At 44.1% G+C, this 19,583-nt stretch overlaps 2 protein-coding genes across 2 annotated transcripts; both read left to right on the top strand.

The window, feature by feature from the left end:
• Nucleotides 1-220: 220 nt before the first annotated feature.
• elovl7a (ELOVL fatty acid elongase 7a) lies at nt 221-10,024 on the top strand. The gene is made up of 8 exons (XM_066711420.1): nt 221-303; nt 5,853-5,953; nt 6,234-6,424; nt 7,033-7,113; nt 7,357-7,413; nt 7,744-7,849; nt 8,190-8,326; nt 8,648-10,024. Exons 2-8 carry the CDS (start codon nt 5,893-5,895, stop codon nt 8,852-8,854), a joined length of 840 nt encoding a protein of 279 aa, XP_066567517.1. The 5' UTR covers nt 221-303; nt 5,853-5,892; the 3' UTR covers nt 8,855-10,024.
• A 786-nt stretch (nt 10,025-10,810) lies between these two features.
• Nucleotides 10,811-18,703, top strand: LOC136755054 (DEP domain-containing protein 1B). The gene is made up of 11 exons (XM_066711419.1): nt 10,811-10,963; nt 11,849-12,114; nt 12,219-12,360; nt 12,448-12,575; nt 12,670-12,800; nt 13,162-13,209; nt 13,447-13,587; nt 15,506-15,672; nt 15,885-16,061; nt 16,447-16,632; nt 16,856-18,703. Exons 1-11 carry the CDS (start codon nt 10,916-10,918, stop codon nt 17,015-17,017), a joined length of 1,596 nt encoding a protein of 531 aa, XP_066567516.1. The 5' UTR covers nt 10,811-10,915; the 3' UTR covers nt 17,018-18,703.
• The last annotated feature ends 880 nt before the right edge of the window (nt 18,704-19,583 follow it).

Genomic DNA, 19,583 nt, shown 5'->3' with positions numbered 1-19,583 from the left:
AGAAACCTGCACAGCCGCTGCTACCCGGGCGAGATCAAGGCCCCGCCCACTCCAGCGTCATCGTCACACCCACATGGCGGAGACGGTGACAGGTGACATCGGCCAATAGCAAGACGGCGAAAAGTGACATTAGCCAATAGCAAGTTGCGCGCACATTCGCCCCGCCCCCCGCGGGTCACATGGGCGGGGTCTCCGGGCGCTGGATAAGCGGGTCGGGCTGGCCGGCGGCTCCAGTGCAGAGTGGACGGTGGCCGGGAGAGAGCGCAGGAGAAGCGGCGCAGGCTGGTCTGACGAGGGTCACAGGTACGCGAAGCTGCTCTTGTGTGTCTGAAGTACTTGAACAGGTACAGATCCACCGTGAGACTGAGGTGGACCGTGTGTCAGGGATGAGCTCTTCTAGGAGTTTGGGGTTTTTATTCTTTAATTGCGGTTCTACTAACTGGAGGTTAATTGTGTTTTAAATGTCAACGGCCGCTTCAGGCAGGTGTTGTCGGACGTGGTTGGAAGTGCTGACATGTGTCTGCCGGGCTGTGGTGGCTGTGTAAACCGCTCCCCACGCGTGGACTGACCTTCCCCCAGAACCGTGTGAAGCAGGTCGGGCAGAAAACCAATCCAATGGAAATCCAATCCCGTTTAAAAGTGTCCATGTCGGATTAATAAACTGTCACTCCCGCACTGGACGCGTTTCTGAGGGGTGTGTGAGCCCATGCTGGCGGCGCCGCAGATGGCTTTCGTGGAGCGCAGGTGTCCGCAGTTCTGCGCAGCGCTGCACAATCCCCCTCTCCCATTGGTGGAGCTGCGCAGAGCTGCGGACACCTGCGCGACTCGAACGCCGCCTCGCTGCCCGGACTCGCACTGATCCGACATCAGGTGGGTTTGTAGGTGTTCATGCGGTTTTACACAAAGTGCTGTTGAGGTTTACACCAGGGTTACGGTTGGATGCGGGTTCTTGGAGGGAAGTGGGGAAAGCATGTGTTTAAGTATAATCATACCTGGCACATCCTCTGTTGCTGGCCCAGAATAGGATTGGGAAGTGTATCCTGATGGGAGATCTCTTCTAATGAGGACAGACGCCCATGTGGAAGTTGGGACACTTTTTAGCTCTAAACTAAGGTGTCTCTGTTTTGTCTAACTTTAATATTCCTGAACCCGTGTCTTGTGTAGCCTGGTACAGTGACAGTTGGAGGGCTTTGGGTCAAGCTGATCTTGCCAGTACCACAGGATTGGCTTGGATCGACCATCTTTTGTAGTTTGGTAACTTTGTGGCAGTGCGCTTGTGTAAGAGGGTTGTGTGCAGCTCTGACACAAGCCAGGGTTGATGGCCGTTTGTTTTTCTGGTTGTTACGGGAGAGAGAGGGATGCTTGGCTCTCCCATTAGTTTACTTCCCTATTATACCAATAAATGGTATATGGTTGTCTGATAAAGATGCCTGTGTTCCGGTGTACGCAAAAAGGCACAGCAGCACCGTTTGGCTGTGTAGCAAAGCTGTAATCGATAGGCTGGTAGGGATTTACTACCCCTGCATGAATAAACCCTCTACTGTTTTCAATACTTCATAGTATTGAATTGCTTCATTTGTTTGCATAGTTAAATAAATGCAGAATGGTTTATTCCATGTAACAAAATTTACTAGCATTCTATGTACTGTTAATTCTCTTCCAGACCTATTTCCTAACAAAACTACCTGAGTTTGAAGTACAGTGGTTATTTCACCTCTTCTCTGTTGGTCTTCCTCCCCCTCTTCCCTGAAGCAACACCCTTTTTTTTTCTCATCTCCTCTCGTGGGGGATAATTGACGCCTAGTATTTTGGCTAAATCTGGAGTTTCCTGATGAACCTGCTGGAATGATGATGCAATAACCTTAAAACATGGACATGGCAGAACAATACATTCAAGTTATAGCCAACATATTAAACTTTACCAGCATAGAAACAAGTGCTGGAAAGGAGGACTCCCTGTTGAATACTGGATTACGCACGGCCAGCTCGGTTGCGTAACCTCGGACTCCGAGGTTTATTCTTGCGTTGTGATCTCGGGGGTGTGTGTTGGGCTTGTTTGGTGCAGCCCAGTGCCCCCGCTGAACTGTCACCGCTACAACATATCCGGTGGATTTCAGTTTGCACGCTTGAGTCGAATACAAAAGATATTTCACTGCCAACTACCCCCCCCCACCCCCCCGTAGAGATGTTTCACGAATGGAGCCGCATTCCTTTACCTCGTCGAACCTGTGTGCTGAGGAGGTCAGCCGCTCCTATATTTGCCTTGTGTCCCTAAAGAGCTCAAGGTTTGAAGTCAATGGGTTTAAAAAAAAAAAAAAAAACGCCTTTATTAGCCTGGATCTGTCCTGGAACAAAGCGGTGTTGGGGATGCACACGTTTCTCTTCATAACCGGTGTTTTGCCTCATGTGGCAACAATGCTCTGTGATCATGGCAGGCAGGGAATAGAGGCTGTGTCCTGATATTGTTAACAGGTGCATCTCCAGGGCTGGATCAGGGAAAAGAGTGCGTCCCAGCCTGATTCTCCTCCGCCAATGAATTGAATGAGTCAAGTGCCGTCTTGACGAACTTGTAAGCACTTAACACCCTGCATCTAGAGAATGCCCTGAGGTCCTGTAGTGCTGTGCTCCTAATTGCAGTCAGTGCGGTCCCTGGGAAGTGACCTGGGGTTAGATGTGGTTGACACGCTTGCAGAATCTTTATTTTAAAAAGGGTTTGACCGTTGGGCTTGTAATTTAAATGGATCTGTTTTGCTGGATTTTGGGAGAATGTGAATGGCTCGTGATGCTCTTGTATCCACTTTAGCTGTTCAAGGAAGAGTGGGCAGGCACATGTTTAAAGCTGTTTCTATCCTACTTAATCCATGTTACTTCTCATGTCTGCAGGAAACTATTAAACTGCACTTTATATGGGTATTCCATTCACTAATCTGTACTCTATTACAAATGTATATCCTAATTTTAAATCCAACACAATTTTAAACTTGAGTTAGTTAGTGATTCACAAATCTTTGTGTATTTGGACCGTTTGTAACAGGCCATTGTTAACTTTAAACCCATTGATAAAACCCTGCTGCCCTTAAAGCACGTGGAATGAAACCTGATTGCATAACTAAATAATCCTTCTTGGTTAAATATGACTACCTTTTTAATCAGTGTATTACTAGTCAGGGAAGGATGATCTTGAGCTACTGCAGCTAATGGATTGCGGTTTATTTAGAAAACTGTCTAGTATCGCATGTCGACTGATGCTGAAGTGTGTTGTTGATATTGGTGTAATTGGAGAATTTGCTTTTGAGTGTGGGTATTGCAGCTAAAAACCATGCACTGTCCTCTGAATTCCCTTCTGGGGGTTGGATAGTATTGTGCATGTAAAGAACAAACCCACAGATTGTACGCAGGTTGTCCTATGACCTTTGTGACATCGCTCCAGCACAGACCCTAATGGAAAGAGCCTAGTCCCCTTACTGATCTATTAAAACTTGACTCCAGCCCATGCTTCTCAAAAAAAAAAAAAAAAATCACTGTAGTGGATTGCAGTTCTTTGTGGCCGCACCCCTTAAAATACACTGCAGAAAAGGAATCGCTTGTAACTTCAGAAAGAACAATGGTGTGAGTTACTTGGTTTCTATGACAAAACTGGTTGGACTACTCCACCAGTAAGGCAACTTTCTAGCATTCACTAATATCTAAACACGCCACTGGAATCGTCATCTCCTCAGAGATAACCGGAGGACATGCAAGGTATGAAATGAAGGCTCTTTCTCCCCCCTCCTCTGCCTCTCCTAGAGAACATACCTACTATACCTGTTGCTCTGCTGTTTCACAGGAAACTGTGATTGGATATTGAGATGCTTCTGACTTGGTTAGGTTTAAACTCCCTGATATGATTCCGCCCATCTAGATTAGGTTTGAACATTAAGTATTTTTCCTTCTTTAATGTGCATTTAAATGATTTTCCCACATAGCTGACAAATGTTATTGCATAATGTTAATTGGTTTTCTAAAGACACTGCTGAGCTTCATGTGAATGCTGGGAACATGAGATTTGTTACACTTTGTGTGGCAGCATCTACCTCTCTTTGGGTAAACTCAATCTGTCTAGGTGTAATTTCCAGCAGATTTTCACTACTAAAGAATCTGATTTGTGCAAATAGATTAGACATTCAAAATGGTGTAGTCTAGTACAATTCTAAAATGAGCAATGTCTTCATTAGCCCCGCCACCATTTTTGTTTTGGTTATGGGTTAAATGACATGGAAATCCATATGTTGTGCATTGAAATTCCTGATCAGCATCATCTGCACTGATTTTAAAATCCGTTCTTTAAACTGGTTTGTCCAAATCACCACAGTGGCAGTTTATATGAATGTAATCATTACTAGAAGTGTCGGAGTAGGTGTGTGGAATGAGAACAGGAATCTCAATAGTGGGCTGGTTCATGGGGAGGAATGCTAAAAATTCACATGGTTTCATCAAAACTTTCAAGGTATTACATCTACAAGAAACTTCCTTGGCTTCTGGTGTGCTTTCTCCCCCCATGCTGAGTTCCTGTGTTTTTGGAACTTGCACACCGTAGCGGAAATGCTGAAATTAAAACTGACCCTGTCACATTGCAGCATTCACTCTTGACTCGAAACAAACATTTCTTGGGTCAGTTTTATAAATGATCTACAGCTTCTTGCTGTGCTTATTGTATATTAGTCTAAAATGATGTACAAAGATGAAATTGTACTAAATGTGTTGGCATTCCATTACCAGAACTCAATGATGAAAATGTTTTGGTTTTCCAAGCATTGGCTGGTTGATTTATTCATATGTTCATATTGGTGGACCATCCAACCAAAAACCAAGTGGAGAAAAGCCCACATTCAATAGTAGCCAGGAAAAGTTGCAAATCCTTTTGGTATATGTAAACACTGGGTTTTGTTTTTGTGAATTGTATATATTTTTCAACCCCATGTATATCTAGTTACCTAGCAAAAGGGGTTGGTCTTGATCTCCAATCTTTGTTGTGAATAGTTAATGATTACAACTGTTCCCAGAGGCCTTTGCTAATGAGGCAGTAACCTGCAGAAACACAACTGCCTGGTTGAGAAGTTAATAGTGGGAGTGCTATTTATTATAATTGTTTTTTTTTAGGGCAAAGCGCAGAAATGACACAGACTAAAGAAATTGACATTGAAGACCGTGTTTGGTGGGGCAACCTTACAGATCCTTGAATATATACCACGTCAGTGGTGAATGCAGTTTCAAGGCAGAAACATTCTTGGTCTCGGTGGGACAAGATCTCTTCAAATCACCTTTTTGAAAGGTTAATTTTTTGGTACATCTGTGGTAGAAGACGCTACCACTTTCATCGCAGTCTCTGCAAACTTCAGTCTTGGCCTGGAGTGAGACCTGCTACCATGCCATACTTCAGGTTTAGTTAAGCTTTGTGCTCGTCATGCAATTGAGAGGTCTGACTGCTTTGATATTACTGTAATGCCTTTTCAATGTCAGCCGTAGGGATCTGGTATTTTTTACCCCTGCCTTTATTTGAATATTTAATTGTGGCTTTTGGTCTAGATAAAAGCATCCCAGAGCTCTCTGTGGACTGGCACACAATAGCCTAGACATTTGTTTGGATGTTTACTTTATGCTCAAAGAAGAGTAACAGTGGCAGTTGGTGGTTTCCTAGTCCAGACAAATGGCAATCCTTGATGAAAAATAGTTCTGTGGTTATAAATGACCTAAACTGGTGATCCCGTGTTGGTTTTTCATGCTTTTCCAACTTCTGCTCTTGTCCCCTTTCCCTGCATTGTTTGGCCAATTTGTGCTCCTATACTGATGTTTGATAATCTCTTGTTGACCAGGTCTTCTCCAGCATCATAAGTGCTACAGTCTTGACTGGAAATGGCATTCGAGTGGACATCGAGAGCCGTGCGCCTTTATGACGAGTGGCTCAAAGAGGCTGGTGAGTTTAAAGTGTATAATCGGATGTTCCCTATGGATATTTCTAGACATGTCAGATATGTAAAACCCCTAAACAATCTCGCAGTTTGTACACTTGCACCATTTTAATATCATTAGACAAAGCTTTTTAATTATATTGTTCCCTCTGCAACAGTAATTGCTTGTATCACTCCTGCAATTAACAATGTTATTCTCCGTTAGAGTACAACATTTATGAATTTCCATCTCCAAGTGCTTCCCATGTTTAATGTGGTTTCTGCTGTATGCTTTTCAATCTTCAGACCCCAGAACAGAAGACTGGCTCTTCATGTCCTCTCCCATCCCTCAGATGGCCATTATTGCATTTTACATTTACTTTGTGACGTCCATGGGGCCCAAGTTCATGGAAAACAGGAAGCCCTTTGACCTGAAACAGATCATGCTCGTCTACAATGTCAGCATAGTTGCCTTTTCCATATACATGTGTTATGAGGTGGGTGAAGGTCTTTTAAAATTCAACATAGCTTCATCTGCTCCTGTTGTGCATTTTGGATGTTTGCAGTTTTCACTCTGTACCTTAAACCTAATGCACAGAGCCACATTGTGTTTCCGTTTCAATATGCAAATGCACACATTGTGATTGCAAAGCTGTCATTTCAGCTTCACACACCGGCTTCAGGATCCGCACATGACATTGATTTAAGTTACCTCTACAAAACTGAAATTCAGGCTGTTCATATTTGACCGTCCTTGCTAAATGTGTAGGTTGTGCTTCTCTTGGGGTGTGGCTCAAGCAACTTCAGGGTCACATCTCTCGAGCATCGCATGTTTGAGACAGTACCAAGCTTGCTGAACTAGATTTCAGTCCTGAAATACTTTGACTTCTTCAGGCACATTCCTCTTGGCTGATTAAAGATGTTCTGAAAGACTGGAGACTACGCTGACGAGAACTTTCTGCTTTTCCAAAGATTAGGGCAGATCTGAAACACGGCTATACGTTTATTTTTAGCTAATTTAAAGTGTTTTCATTGATCGTTTGATGGAGAAACTATTGCACTAGTTGGCCCTTATTAACCAGCATCTTCCTCCTCCTATTAATAGTTTCTCATGTCTGGCTGGGCTACAGGCTACTCTTTCCGCTGTGATGTCGTGGATTACTCCAGTTCACCCCAAGGCATGAGGGTAAGTTTTGGAATGTGGCTCCACCTGCAACGCCAGCATCGTACCCATTTTTTTTATTTTTTTATTAAGCATTTATGTAAAAACATCCTGTGTTTTGTTCCTTCAAAGGGGCAATGCTAAATTTATCAATCTATGAATCCTAGACTATAGGCAGGTATGGGAAGGGTGAACACAAACCTATTGGTATGAAATAACTGATTTGTTGGGCACATTTTTATATTTTCCCCCCCTGTATTCCTGTAGATGGCCTGGACATGCTGGCTTTACTACTTCTCCAAGTTTATCGAGATGTTGGATACAGTAAGTATTCAGAAGAGCACCTGTGAACTTTTTTTTTTGGAACGGCGCTCCTCCTGAATGGCAAATGCATTTGGTGAAGAATCGGAAAGCGTTTAAAAGCAGTAACCACCCGACATGGGGTTTTAGTCTCTACCGCCACACATGGATCGTACACGTTTTAGTGCAATTTAAATGTAGTTTTGAAAGCAAGGACATGTAGGGTTATATTTTTCCCTTTGGGGGTGGTTTATGGAATACAGAGACCTTATTTCAGGAACATCACCTGATCGGTCTAATTGTATGTGTATTTCTTTTTTTTTTTTTTTAAACAAATTCCTTCTCTCCTGACAGATCTTCTTTATACTCAGAAAAAAGAACAGCCAAGTGACATTCCTGCACGTCTATCACCACTCCATTATGCCGTTCACCTGGTGGTTTGGAGTCAAATTCGCTCCAGGTATGCCATTAAGAGCCACCGGTGGGGGGGGAGTGCTGTTCAAAGTCTTAATTTTTTGCCTTCACTGTAATCTCGGACATTTGATGAAAACCTCTTTTTGTCAGAATTGCAGTTTGTCTTGTAATGGGGATAATTGTAACTTAAGATGTATAATAATCGTGAATAGTTTTAGACCAGTGCAGTGTGGCGGTACTCAATGGCCTCTTGTCTGTTATTGGAACGTGGAAAACCAGGGAATGTGTGTGAGGGGAGGGGTCTATTGAATTGCACAACTATTGCTCACTGTTGTACAGAAAAGGAGTGGAAAGCATGTGGTCTAAACTTGTTTTAACTTTTGTAGGTGGACTGGGAACCTTCCACGCACTCTTGAACTGTATTGTTCATGTGATCATGTACACGTACTACGCACTGTCTGCTCTGGGGCCGGCGTACCAGAAGTACCTGTGGTGGAAAAAGTACCTGACCACCATTCAGCTCGTAAGTGTTCCTTCCCAGAGATCTTTCCGCTTGTACTCTGGGGGATCCGGACCCACAAAAAGTATATTGAAGGATCCCAGTCGGGCGGTGGAGAAATTGGAGCGATGGATAGACTAGTGCTCCTGATTAACTACTGAAGTGATGCGACGCTCAAGGCTTTTATAGGCTCTCTATTTATGCTTGTTACGCCACTCTCCCCTCCCCTCCATAGTTTAACATTAATTAAGCTTAATTACACTTCATATTAAGTTTAGTATTGTCTGAAGTGTGGGAAAAGCTGCTAATATATTAAATATCCATTCTTTTTTCTTCCCCGCCCAGATCCAGTTTGTGATGGTCACTGTCCATATCGGTCAGTTCTTCTTCATGAAAGACTGCCCATACCAGTTCCCCGTCTTCCTTTACATCATCTGCCTGTACGGGGTTATCTTCCTCTTCCTCTTCCTCCACTTCTATTACCATGCCTACACTAAAGGCCAGCGGTTGCCAAAGGCCCTGAAGAACGGAGTGCACAAGAAGAACCACTGAAGACCTTGGCCACCGACCAGCTGTTTTGGGCGCTGACAATCGCTAAAGCAATATGTAAAAAGCAGTACTGTACATTTTATATCTTATTTCCTAAAGTATTCTAACTTTTTTATATCTTGAAAATATGCCAGTTACCAAAGCAAGCGATGTTTTTGTTCCGTTTTGTATAGATTAGTTTTTTGTCACAATTTTAAATTATAAGAAATGACCAGTGGGTTCCAAATGAGGTTATTTTGATCTGTCTTCAGTTTCAGTAGATGCTAGTGTTCGTAGGTGTTGTAAACTGAATCTCTTGGATCTCGCGTGACACATCGGGGGTGTTGCGGTCTCAATATTGTTCCTGTGTAACGTGCGTTTCTGGGGGTAATGGCTGGAACGGCTGCCTTCCTGTCCTTTAAACCAATTTTTTACATCAAAGAGAATGTTCTGTAAATTGTAAACTTTGTGAATAGGTGATAACCTCACAGATTAAATAAATAAATATATATATATATATATATATAATATTATAGGCTGTGAAACGTGAAGAAATTGCTGTGTTCTTCCTCACTGATAGTCTGAATGGGCATAAAAACGTTCTGGGATTTTGCCTAATGGAGATTGGAAAGCCACGAGTAAAAGCGATCTTCCTCCCCGTTTTCCAGAGAACAGTGACCATGGCACGCACTGAATCGAACTGGCCGGAGTCCTTTCTGTGATGAAGTTATGACTAGTCAATCCTGAACTCCGAACTTCTTCACCCTGCAAATCGGATCTCCCAGAAGGGCTTGGGTTGATGTGTGCAGAACAATCCTGCTTAAATATATGAAACCTAAGATAGGATGTTTTCATTAGTCAATAGTTCTGCTCTTGTGGGATCCATGGCTGAAGCGACAGGTCTCATACTGTATTCATGCACACATGGTGATTGAGAGCAGGTTAATGCTACAGCAGATGTTTCTGGCGCAACGTTCCCTTTAAAACCTGCGTATGGGACGTCATCAGATTTGTAGGTCAATGCATCATCAAGGACTATTCAATTTCAGAGCCTTTACTTGCCTGTATCAGCGTAGTAATGAATGTCTTGTTTGTTCTGTAGACATGATACCACATGTATTGTATAAAAAAAAAAGTGTATGTGTATTTAAGTGCCAAAATAAATGTGATTCTAAATCAGAGTCTGTAACTCCATTTTTGTTTGGATTTTCTTTTTAGGATATTGCTTTGCAGTAGAATTATTCCTCCAGCACATGCAGTTTCCATGCATTTTAGATTTTGGGACACAACTTAATGTCTAGCATTGCGGGGGGTAGAAGGCTAGAGCTGTACTTCTGATATTGTAGGTACTGGGTGTGAAACTATGAGGATTACAGTAATGAAGTGAAACTTGTCACAGCAGGGGAGTATAGTGGGCAGGGCTAGTGGGTTCAATCCCATGTAGGGGACACTGCTGTGGTACTGCCGAGCAATCCTAACCAATAAAACAATCCTAGCTGTATATATAATATATATAATGGGTAATTGTAATAAAAATAAAGATAAATTGAAAGGCGTCCCGGATAAAGAAGTCCGCTAAGATATATAATAAGCTGATCCTGCATTTTAGGGCAACTTGAACTAGTGAGTTTATAAACTTACACTACATCTATATTTCAGTCCTATATTGGGCTCGATCTGTATTTATCTTGCGTGCAGCGCCCCCTAGAGCAAGCCTATGCAGGCGGCAGCCTCTGCAAAATAAATCCTGCAAAAGGTGCGTCTCTTCTATCGAAACTATAGCCGACGTCATATTTAATGTGCATCCCCACAACTTCACCAAATAAAATGTTTTGATCATCAATCCGGATTCAACCCGGTGTGCCTGGCCGGCGTTTCCAGCGGCTCCCTCTCCGCAGTAAACCTCCCCTTTAATGACTCGAGCGAGCCGGTCATGTGACCACCGCCACGGTCCAATCAAATCGCTCGGTTTTCTGCCCTCCCGATTCAAACGGGCTGTGTGTAACCAGAGAGCAGAGCCTGTCCGCACGGCGAGATGTGGAAATAAAGACACAACAAAAACCCGCACCGCTCTGAAGAATCCGCATGGAGGGTAAAATTATTGGCCCGGGTCCGTACAGGGCCACGAAGCTGGTAAGTGAGTGTGTTGAGAGGCCTGGTGTGGGGCGAACTCGGGGTATTTCTGAAGACAAGAAGCGCGGCGGCTTTAATTGGGTTCAACCTCACGCTTTTAAACCTCTCACGCTGATAAGAGACCGTGTGGGCGGTGTGGGTTCACATCCCTGATAAACCCGTCCAGAAGCGACCGCATGAGATCTCCCACGTCCTGGATAGCTGGGCGTTTGGTGGCGTTCGTGCTGCCCAGATGTCCGCAGCTCTGCGCGGCTCCACCAATGGGAGCACTGGGATTGTGCAGATCTGCGCAGAACTGCGGACATCTGCGCAACAAGAAGGCGACGATTGATATAAGTGTTGATGGCGTTTGACTGTATGTGCCATTTACACACTGCAGTGCCAATACAGCTACCTAGCGTGTTAGCTTGACATTAATAGCACTCAAATTACAATTGTCAGTTTTGGCTGAGGTGTATATTTTACACACTTCAACACAAGCTAGTGACAATGTGTGATTTGGGAAATGTTGATTATACCATGTTACATAGACTGGCATGGACTATTGGGGTTGACAGTGATCCAGTGAGACAATTACTCGATGAGTTTGTGCATGAACCTCTCCCACACACACGTCCTCAGAGCAATGATTGCGTTGGGTTTGTGTGTATCAGTACTAACATCAGAAAGTCATAGTGTATCACAGTACAGCACATTATAATACAATAGAGTGATGTTACTAACTATGCTGTAGTTCTTGTAACATGACATCAAAGTCTTTAAGGTAACTAGATTGTTTTGATGTTGTTGAGCGTTCTTCCCAGTTATTATATTCCTATCTAGTTTAAAATATCTCAGTGCGCGCCTGACTACCCATCGATTCATCCTCTCTCCTTCACCTCGTAGTGGAATGAGACCATCCAGCTCTTCCGCTCCGGGATGCCTCTCCGGAGACACTGGGTCCATTTCAGGAGCCACGACGGCTGCTTCTCGGCGTCCGAAGCCGTGGACTGGCTGCACGGCCTGCTGAAGGGCAACCACAACTTTGGGCCCGACGTGACCCGCGCCCAGACGGTGCAGCTGCTGAAGAAGTTCCTGAAGAACCATGTGATCGAGGACATCAAGGGACGGTGGGGTAAAGAGGACTTCGAGGACAATGGGACGCTGTACAGGTAATGCGCTGGAGTGATGGACCGAACCATCTCCTGCCTTACTGCATGAATACACAGCACGCTGGCAGAGATGCAAGTCTGAATTGGACATCTGTGTGTTTCAGGTTCCCCCCGTCCTCTCCCCTGAAGCCGGTACCCAAGCGCCCACTGCACACGGAAAACATCTTCATCCCCAAATTCCCCAACTGGGACGATTACGAAGAGACGGCTGCTCGGGACAACGTACCCATGAAGCCCATAGTGCTGGTGAGTGTGATTCCCGTTGAGGTGCCGGTGACGATCACCTGTCGGCCTGCGCTGAAACGATGCCTTTGATTCCCTCCGTCGTTCTAGAATTCAGAACTGTGGAACAAGCGACACAGCATCGCCATCGGAGAGGTGCACGAATGCAAACTGATCCGCCGGAGAGAGATCACCCCGAGACACGTGGAGCACATCTGGAAATCCATGACTCTGGCACAGTACGTACCGCTGTTTGTACGCTAACACTTTGTTTAGTGTGTGGTGGTTCTTTGTCTTCATAATGTAAAAAGCTGTTTCTTTTTTTCTTTGCAGTTTACAAAAAATCCTGGGGCTGAAATCCTTAGACGGGGTGTTGGACACTAAACTGCTCAAGGCGAAGAATATTCTTCACAACGTGTACCAGGTCAACAAACAGGGGGTTGTTGTACTAGAGGACAAATTAGGTGAGCTTCAGTGTGAGTCCAATCCACATTAGAAGGGATATTGTCTTGTGTTGTATTGTAAATAGTGTGCCTTCGATTGTGTGACAGTGATTTGCTAGTTGTAATTGTTGTCTCTAAAAGGGTTGAAATTATATGAAGAATCAGCTACAGAGGAAGTTAAATGCCCTCAAACTAATATGCTGTAATCGATTAATTAATAAGTAAATGTGTTTTTTCCCCATCAGTGGTTCAATTTCTTGCTCAATGTACATTTGTGTTGCCGTATCAAACTGGTGTAGCAGGGATGTTTCAGGGAGACAATATGAGCTGCTGGAGCTGTGGCAGGGTGTTCATCGGCTGTTTTCCTTCTTTTCATGAACAGAAGAGCTTCCTCATTGGGTTTTATCAGCCATGAAATGTTTGGCGAACTGTGAGTATCCAATATACACGACACGTTTCATATCTTTCCTAAGACTGACTACGTAGAATGTTATTATAGAGGTGAATGTAAATGAAGACCGGCTTTGTAGAATCGTAGGTAGTTTTATCCTTTCATTTGTTTTTCTTTAGTAAAAGATCACGTGTGTGTGTGTGTGTGTGTGTGTGTGTGTGTGTGTGTGTGTGTATACAACGGGCAGGTAAAGTACAATATCTATGTTTTGACAAGGGCCGAACGGCAGCGAGCTGAAGCAGCCCATGTACCCTGGCTTCGAAAAAGACGTCTTCAAGACCGTTGCCGACTACTTTCAGAAATTGAAAGAGCCCCTGCTGACGTTTCAGCTCTACGATGTTTTTGTCAATATCCTCGGTGAGTGATCGAGACAGTCGGTGGCACAAATGAGCAAACCTCTGTTACTCACCTGTGAAAATGCAATCTTCTGAACAGAGTTTTGTGACCCACCTCATAGAATTCAACACCTGGGAGGTTAATATTTAATGTATTCATATTTATTTTGTCTGCTTTAATTGTTGGTTAATTGCATATGACCCTACAGTTTAAATACGTACTTGGTGATTCAGGCTGTACAAACTGGGCTCTGTATCTTTTCTTAACGGTGCTTTTTGGAAACGTTTTACAGATAGACCTTATAGATAGAGTGTAAACCTATTTTACTATAACTTGTTTTTTTAAGGAGAATGTTAAACATCAGAAGAATCGTGTCAAAATCATTTTTTTTTAGGCAGTATTATCATAGTTCATGAATGTCTTAAACCCGTCCTCCAATGCTGCACTGTAACATCCTGACACAGGCGGCTTCTCTGCTCTGCACGGCACCCATCACCTGCGCTGGTGTGTAAGCTTGCTCAAGGTATTTGTGTTTCTAACAGTCTTCCTTTAAATGTGGGTCTCTTTCCCATAACGGTGTGTTTCGACCATCACTCCCCACCTGGGTGACGTCACGCAGCCCTGTCAGGTTTAATTGTCCTTCCGCTGCCGATCGGACACAGGAAGGAGACGGTCGAGCCGCCCTTGCGAGTTCGCCAGCACCCTGCCGCTGAGGGCCCGAACCACACGCCCGGCTCCTGTGTGTCGGTGGAGAACCTGATACTGGGCATGGCTAGACAGGGAAACATAGAGGAGGAGTCGTCCACACATGCGGTCCATCGCCCTTCCTCGGTATGGAATGCCAAAACGGATACACCAGGGAGAGAAGTCCTCAGGGAGGTGCCTCGATGCACGTACAGCCGCAGCCCCCATAGTGAAAGCTCTCGCCCCCTTTTAATCAGTGCTGACCAACGAGGTCGACGTCGTTCTTTGCAAAACTCCGGGATGAAAATAAATGCTGGCAACAGTGTGCAGAACCTCTGGGATCTCAGAGACGCGAGTCTGAATCCCTGGGTGTCCACGTATCGGCACTGCTCTGAAGAAAGCCTCTACAGGGCTGAGACTAGAGAGATCGGTCTCTTTGGTTCCATTTTCCCTGCCACTCCAGAACTCTGCAGACGTGCTGCCGGTAAAGAGAACCCGGTTCGGGGGACCGGCGCGGTTCTACAGAGAATGCGGTCCGTGCGATGTATGCCATCCAGATCTAGCGCGGGCGTCGCAGTAGCGGGCGGATCCCCGTGCTCCTGTTGTAATTCCAGCGCCGGCGGTGGAGAACCGGTGGCGCTCAGGAATAATCAGACCAAACTGGAAAGAGTTACTCTGGGTAACTGCCAGCACCCCAGAACCTCAGCACGAGAGAGAGCCAAAAAGACGTTCAATCCTAGCTTTACTGAGCAAGCGTTTGGAGTTGCAAGCGAGCTGGTTTGGGAATTCAGCAGAGCCACTCTTTCCCTGGCTTTGGACCAACCTGCTCTATCCTGCTCTCTCGCCCACCAGCAGGGCCTTTGCCCTACTAACCCCTGCGGATCCTCCTGCAGCTCGGTCCAGCGGGCTGGGAGCGTGCCAAGTAAGCAACGCTGACCCCGGGAAGATCAGTCGTCTTGTAGCTTGTGTTGTAGCGCTGTGGGTGCTGTGGTCTGTGGTGTTTCAGTCTGAATGCGCATGGTGGTGTTGGATTTCACTCAATCCAAAAAACAAACCTGGTTGTTGGATTTTCTTTTCTTTTCCTGGTGGGTGACTATAGAACGAAAGCTACTAATCTCGGGGTGGTTTTGGTCTTGGAATTCATCCTAGCATTAGAATCTGGTTCTGTGAACGTTGTTTGGCTCTTCAGCTCTGTAGTGTTTAGACTCCGACACTGAGGGGGCTTTTAATAAACCCGTCTTACCCCCGCAATCAGGTGTTCTGCAGAAGCAGCATGTGGCGACCGAGGCCCTTCAGGTCTGCTGCCTGCTTCTGCCCCCCGAAAACCGCAGGAAGCTCCAGCTGCTGATGAGACTCATCGGACGGATCTTCATGAACAAAAAGATCCCCCCGCTCAACAATGCCATCGGAACGAGGACACTGGTATTCTTCCTTCCTTGTTGGCTTCATGTCTGTCACTCTGTTAGGAGCAGCAGCTGGACTTGTTCATCATATTGTAAGTCGCCCTGGATAAGGGCGTCTGCCAAGAAATAATAATAATAATAATAATAATATGAATCGTACGCCTCCGTGTTGTGTAGCAGTCTGTAAAGGTGCAGTGTGGAGTGTTAAGCCCCAAATTCCTCCTCACACAGATGGTCCAGACGTTTTCTCGCTGTATCCTCTGCTCGGCGGATGAGGTGGACTTGGATGAGCTACTGGCCACCAAACTGGTCACCTTCATGATGGACAATTACGAGGAGATCCTGAAGGTCCCCGGTCGCCTGCAGAAGTCCGTGGAGGATCATCTGGCTCACCTGAGAAGAGTGCAGGTGAGGTGGCCCTTCTCATTTTTACAGTTCAAAGCCTGAGGACCACGGCTACTTAATGCATGCATGCTGCTTATTGTTCTTCTCTTGATTGACTCTTGTCCATGAAGAACATATGGTTACCCACAATGCAATGACAGTATTTATCTCAAAATCAATATTGCATTTCAGGGCATCTCGTAAGTGTTTCACCCTGTTGTCTAAATATTCAGTGGGGTTGTTAGAAGTGCTTGAATCACGTCAGGGTTTTATATAATGCCTCCTTTGCATTCAATCATACCGGGCTGAGCAGGTTAGAGGAGGTTGGCCGTGAGATATTCATTCGTCCATCACGAGGAGGAAAAACGCCAGGTGCGAGAGTGTGTCCCCTCAATAATGTTGTTTTCAGATAAAGTACGCCGGGGCCGACGCCGAGGCCTCCTTTGTGTCTCACTCCTACTGCAAACAAATCAGCAAGGAGGAGTTCGAGGAGCAGAGAGTGAGCAGCGCCCGGGCGCCTATGGCCGAGCTGCTGGAGGGCATCATTCAGGACACCGAGCTGCCGGCCAAAGACAAGAAGAAGAAGCTGAAACAGGTGATGTATCAGTGGCCATGCTTTTCACAGTCTAAGAGTCTTAAGAGTTTTCAGTCTTTCTTAAGCAGGTGTTTCCTAAATAGAAAAGCAGTGATTTGATTATGGAAACAGCCTGGAAATACACTAACGAAGTAAATAGATTTAGTTGCCTACGTGGGACGTTTAGTGTGAGCTCTCCTCTCTCCAGAGCTTGACGGACATGTTGCTTCTTCCCTGTCGTCAGTTTCAGAAGTCCTATCCCGACATCTACAGGAAGCGGCTGCCGACGGCGGAGAGCGAAGCCGCCGTGTTTCCGGTGAAACCCAAGATGAAGCCGCAGTTGATGTTCTTCACCCTGAAGAAGCCGTTCCAGCCGTTTCAGAGGACTAGGAGCTTCCGGGCGTGAACCGGGTTCTGGCTGACATTTCGGCGTCTTGAGAAGAGGACCATGCGTTTCCACAGCCTTTCGAGGCTATAACCGCAGGAGGAGAAACTTGAAAACGACCAAACGTATTCCGGTGGAGACTGTGGACGCGGCGCTGCAGCCTCTTCAGGAAGCGGGGTCTCTGTGCTTGTTCAGCGACTGTGACTGAGGAAACCTCTGATTCTCAAAGGGTTCTTCTCTGGGGTCCAAATCCGTTACAACAAGGGGAAACTAAGGGAATCGCATTCATTAATGTGCTATTATTGACGTGAAATACAGCTCTTACTTCCTCCTGTGGATTTTTAATGTTCCCAGAAAGAGCTGCAATGGACTGCATTGAAAATAATCAAACACTGGAATATAAATGACACTTTATTTAAGAAAAACAGGTAGTGTCTGAGTATAAATGGTCTTTTTTATGGTCCGACTGATTTTGTCTGGATGGGATTTTGTCTCATGGAATATGTTACATCAGGTTATCAAGGTATTTTTGATATTACAATTATTTTTCTTAGGTGTTTAGTTTTAAAGACTCTTGATGCACAGGTGGATGATTGCTGTATTTGAGTAAGTGGTATGTGGTTTTAATTCAACTTACTTTTCATTTATGTGTACAAGTATTTTTTTTAAACCTTAAATGTAATCTCTAATGAATGGATATAATATAGCAAAGGTTTTTATCAGTTTGGTGTTCTTGATCATGTTATAGGCCCTGAAATATTTTGATGGACTGCTAAAGACATCATGAATACTATTACGTTGCTGGAAATCTTCATATGACCCTGTACGTACTTGATTATATATTTCACACAGGAGTATTACCTCTGTAGAATGTTTTATGAACCATTTCCCGTCACGTTTGTCTTGTTCTAATTCCCACACAAACTTCAGGTCATTTTAGGAATCGAGGAATAAGTGCGAATGATTGTTTGAACTGTTACACTAAAATATATACGGCTGCTTTTGAACCACTTTTTGGTCTTCAATCCAGAAATCTTCTAGGTCTTAATAGCTGGAATTTCAATATTTTTTTCTGTCCATCGGTACAGGTGACATCAATTATAATTTGTATTTGACTTTCAGAGTTTTTAGTTATTTTTTTATCTGTAGAGAAATGCTGTATTCATTTTGTTTGTATTGGTAGTGTTGGATTTTATCTACATGTGTGCTTCCTACTGTATAATATCCCTTGTAAAGCTGGAGTACAGTGTTTATAGTAGTTAATGTACAGGTCTGGGAACTGAGGAGCATATCCATTTACACACGGGAAACCCGAGTGCGCTGCGTTGGCAAAGGAAGCAGTTATTGAATAAGGTTACTTACAGATGTATACAGTATTGTGTAATCTGACACGACACTAATGTGTGAACCTGGTTCGAGTGGGCGACCTGCTGCACTTTACTGCAAGATTATTTTCTGAATTATGTCCGTTCACACCAAATGCCAGGTCATGTAAAGTAACACAATTGTGCTGAATTAAATAAATAAAAATGAAAGGCCGAGAATTGACCCCTTGAAAGCAAGGTGGCATCTGTGCAGCACACTCATCTTTCTCATCTTAGTTGTCGGATGGTGTTTGAATGGTGTCAAAAATGCAGCTCGGCTGTGTGTTGTACATTTCATTGTTTGGGGTTGTGTAATGCAGTATTAAATTGTTTCACTGATGCATTTTCTTTGCGAGTTCTGTCCTTTCCCTGTGCAATCGGTACAATGACTCCTGCAACGTCTGAAAACATTGTCTTAGAAGTGAAGGTGGTGTTGTCGTACTTGTGCCAAATGTGCTGAATTCTATTTCCAAAGCACTGTATGCAGTTTACAAGAAAAAATCTATACAAAACTATATTTACAACATTAAAATCAAGTGCCTCTGTAGGGATACAACCATGAAATGATAAAAAAAAAAAGTCATGCAAACCTAATACTCCAAAACCACACATCAGTCATTGATATTTTCATTTTGCTTCCGTTTTTGCTTGGCTTTTTCACTTTGTCACCACGAATGTCCCAGAAATATGTATAATTAATTCTATAATTTTAAATATTTCATTTTATTGTAGTCATTTATTTACACACAAACATTATTTTACACACCAGACAGACTGCAGTTCCCAAATTAAGTGGTGAATGTTGAATTTGTTAAAAATATTTACAAATCTGTATCTTTGGATAATGTTTTATGCCCCAGTTTAAATCTGATAAATGGTTACAGAAACCATAATAAAAAGATTCCCTATCGACTTTAAAAGAATATTACAAATATTACTTTGTAGAAACTGGTATAAAAAAAAAATTGTGGTCAGGAAAACAAGTGGCTTTTTCCTACGTTGAAAGTGTTTCAAAATATTTTTCAATGTACTTCCTTAAAATGACATCCAGAAATTGATAAGATACCTGATACAATCCTGACATGATGGCACAATATATGTTGAACATTTGTAAAGAAGACTAATGACTTTAGTAAAGTCCGTGTTCATGTGGTCTTCGTCCAGCACTTGAAGTAACAAACTCCAGATGGTCCTGCAGCAGCCATGACTCTTCATCTCTGTGT

The sequence above is a fragment of the Amia ocellicauda genome, chromosome 8 (genome assembly GCF_036373705.1).
Source record: "Amia ocellicauda isolate fAmiCal2 chromosome 8, fAmiCal2.hap1, whole genome shotgun sequence".
NCBI lineage: Eukaryota > Metazoa > Chordata > Actinopteri > Amiiformes > Amiidae > Amia > Amia ocellicauda.
The sequence above is the reverse complement of the archived record's forward strand: the minus strand, read 5'-3'. Positions and strand labels throughout refer to the sequence as shown.

Excerpts from the sequence above, each read along its gene's own strand:
- LOC136755054 (XM_066711419.1), top strand. The coding sequence starts at position 10,916 with ATGGAGGGTAAAATTATTGGCCCGGGTCCGTACAGGGCCACGAAGCTG. Across the intron at positions 10,964-11,848 it reads CGTACAGGGCCACGAAGCTG|TGGAATGAGACCATCCAGCT; the intron begins GTAAGTGAGTGT and ends TTCACCTCGTAG. Across the intron at positions 15,673-15,884 it reads CCATCGGAACGAGGACACTG|ATGGTCCAGACGTTTTCTCG; the intron begins GTATTCTTCCTT and ends CTCCTCACACAG.
- elovl7a (XM_066711420.1), top strand. The coding sequence starts at position 5,893 with ATGGCATTCGAGTGGACATCGAGAGCCGTGCGCCTTTATGACGAGTGG. Across the intron at positions 5,954-6,233 it reads CGAGTGGCTCAAAGAGGCTG|ACCCCAGAACAGAAGACTGG; the intron begins GTGAGTTTAAAG and ends TTCAATCTTCAG. Across the intron at positions 7,414-7,743 it reads TTATCGAGATGTTGGATACA|ATCTTCTTTATACTCAGAAA; the intron begins GTAAGTATTCAG and ends CTCTCCTGACAG.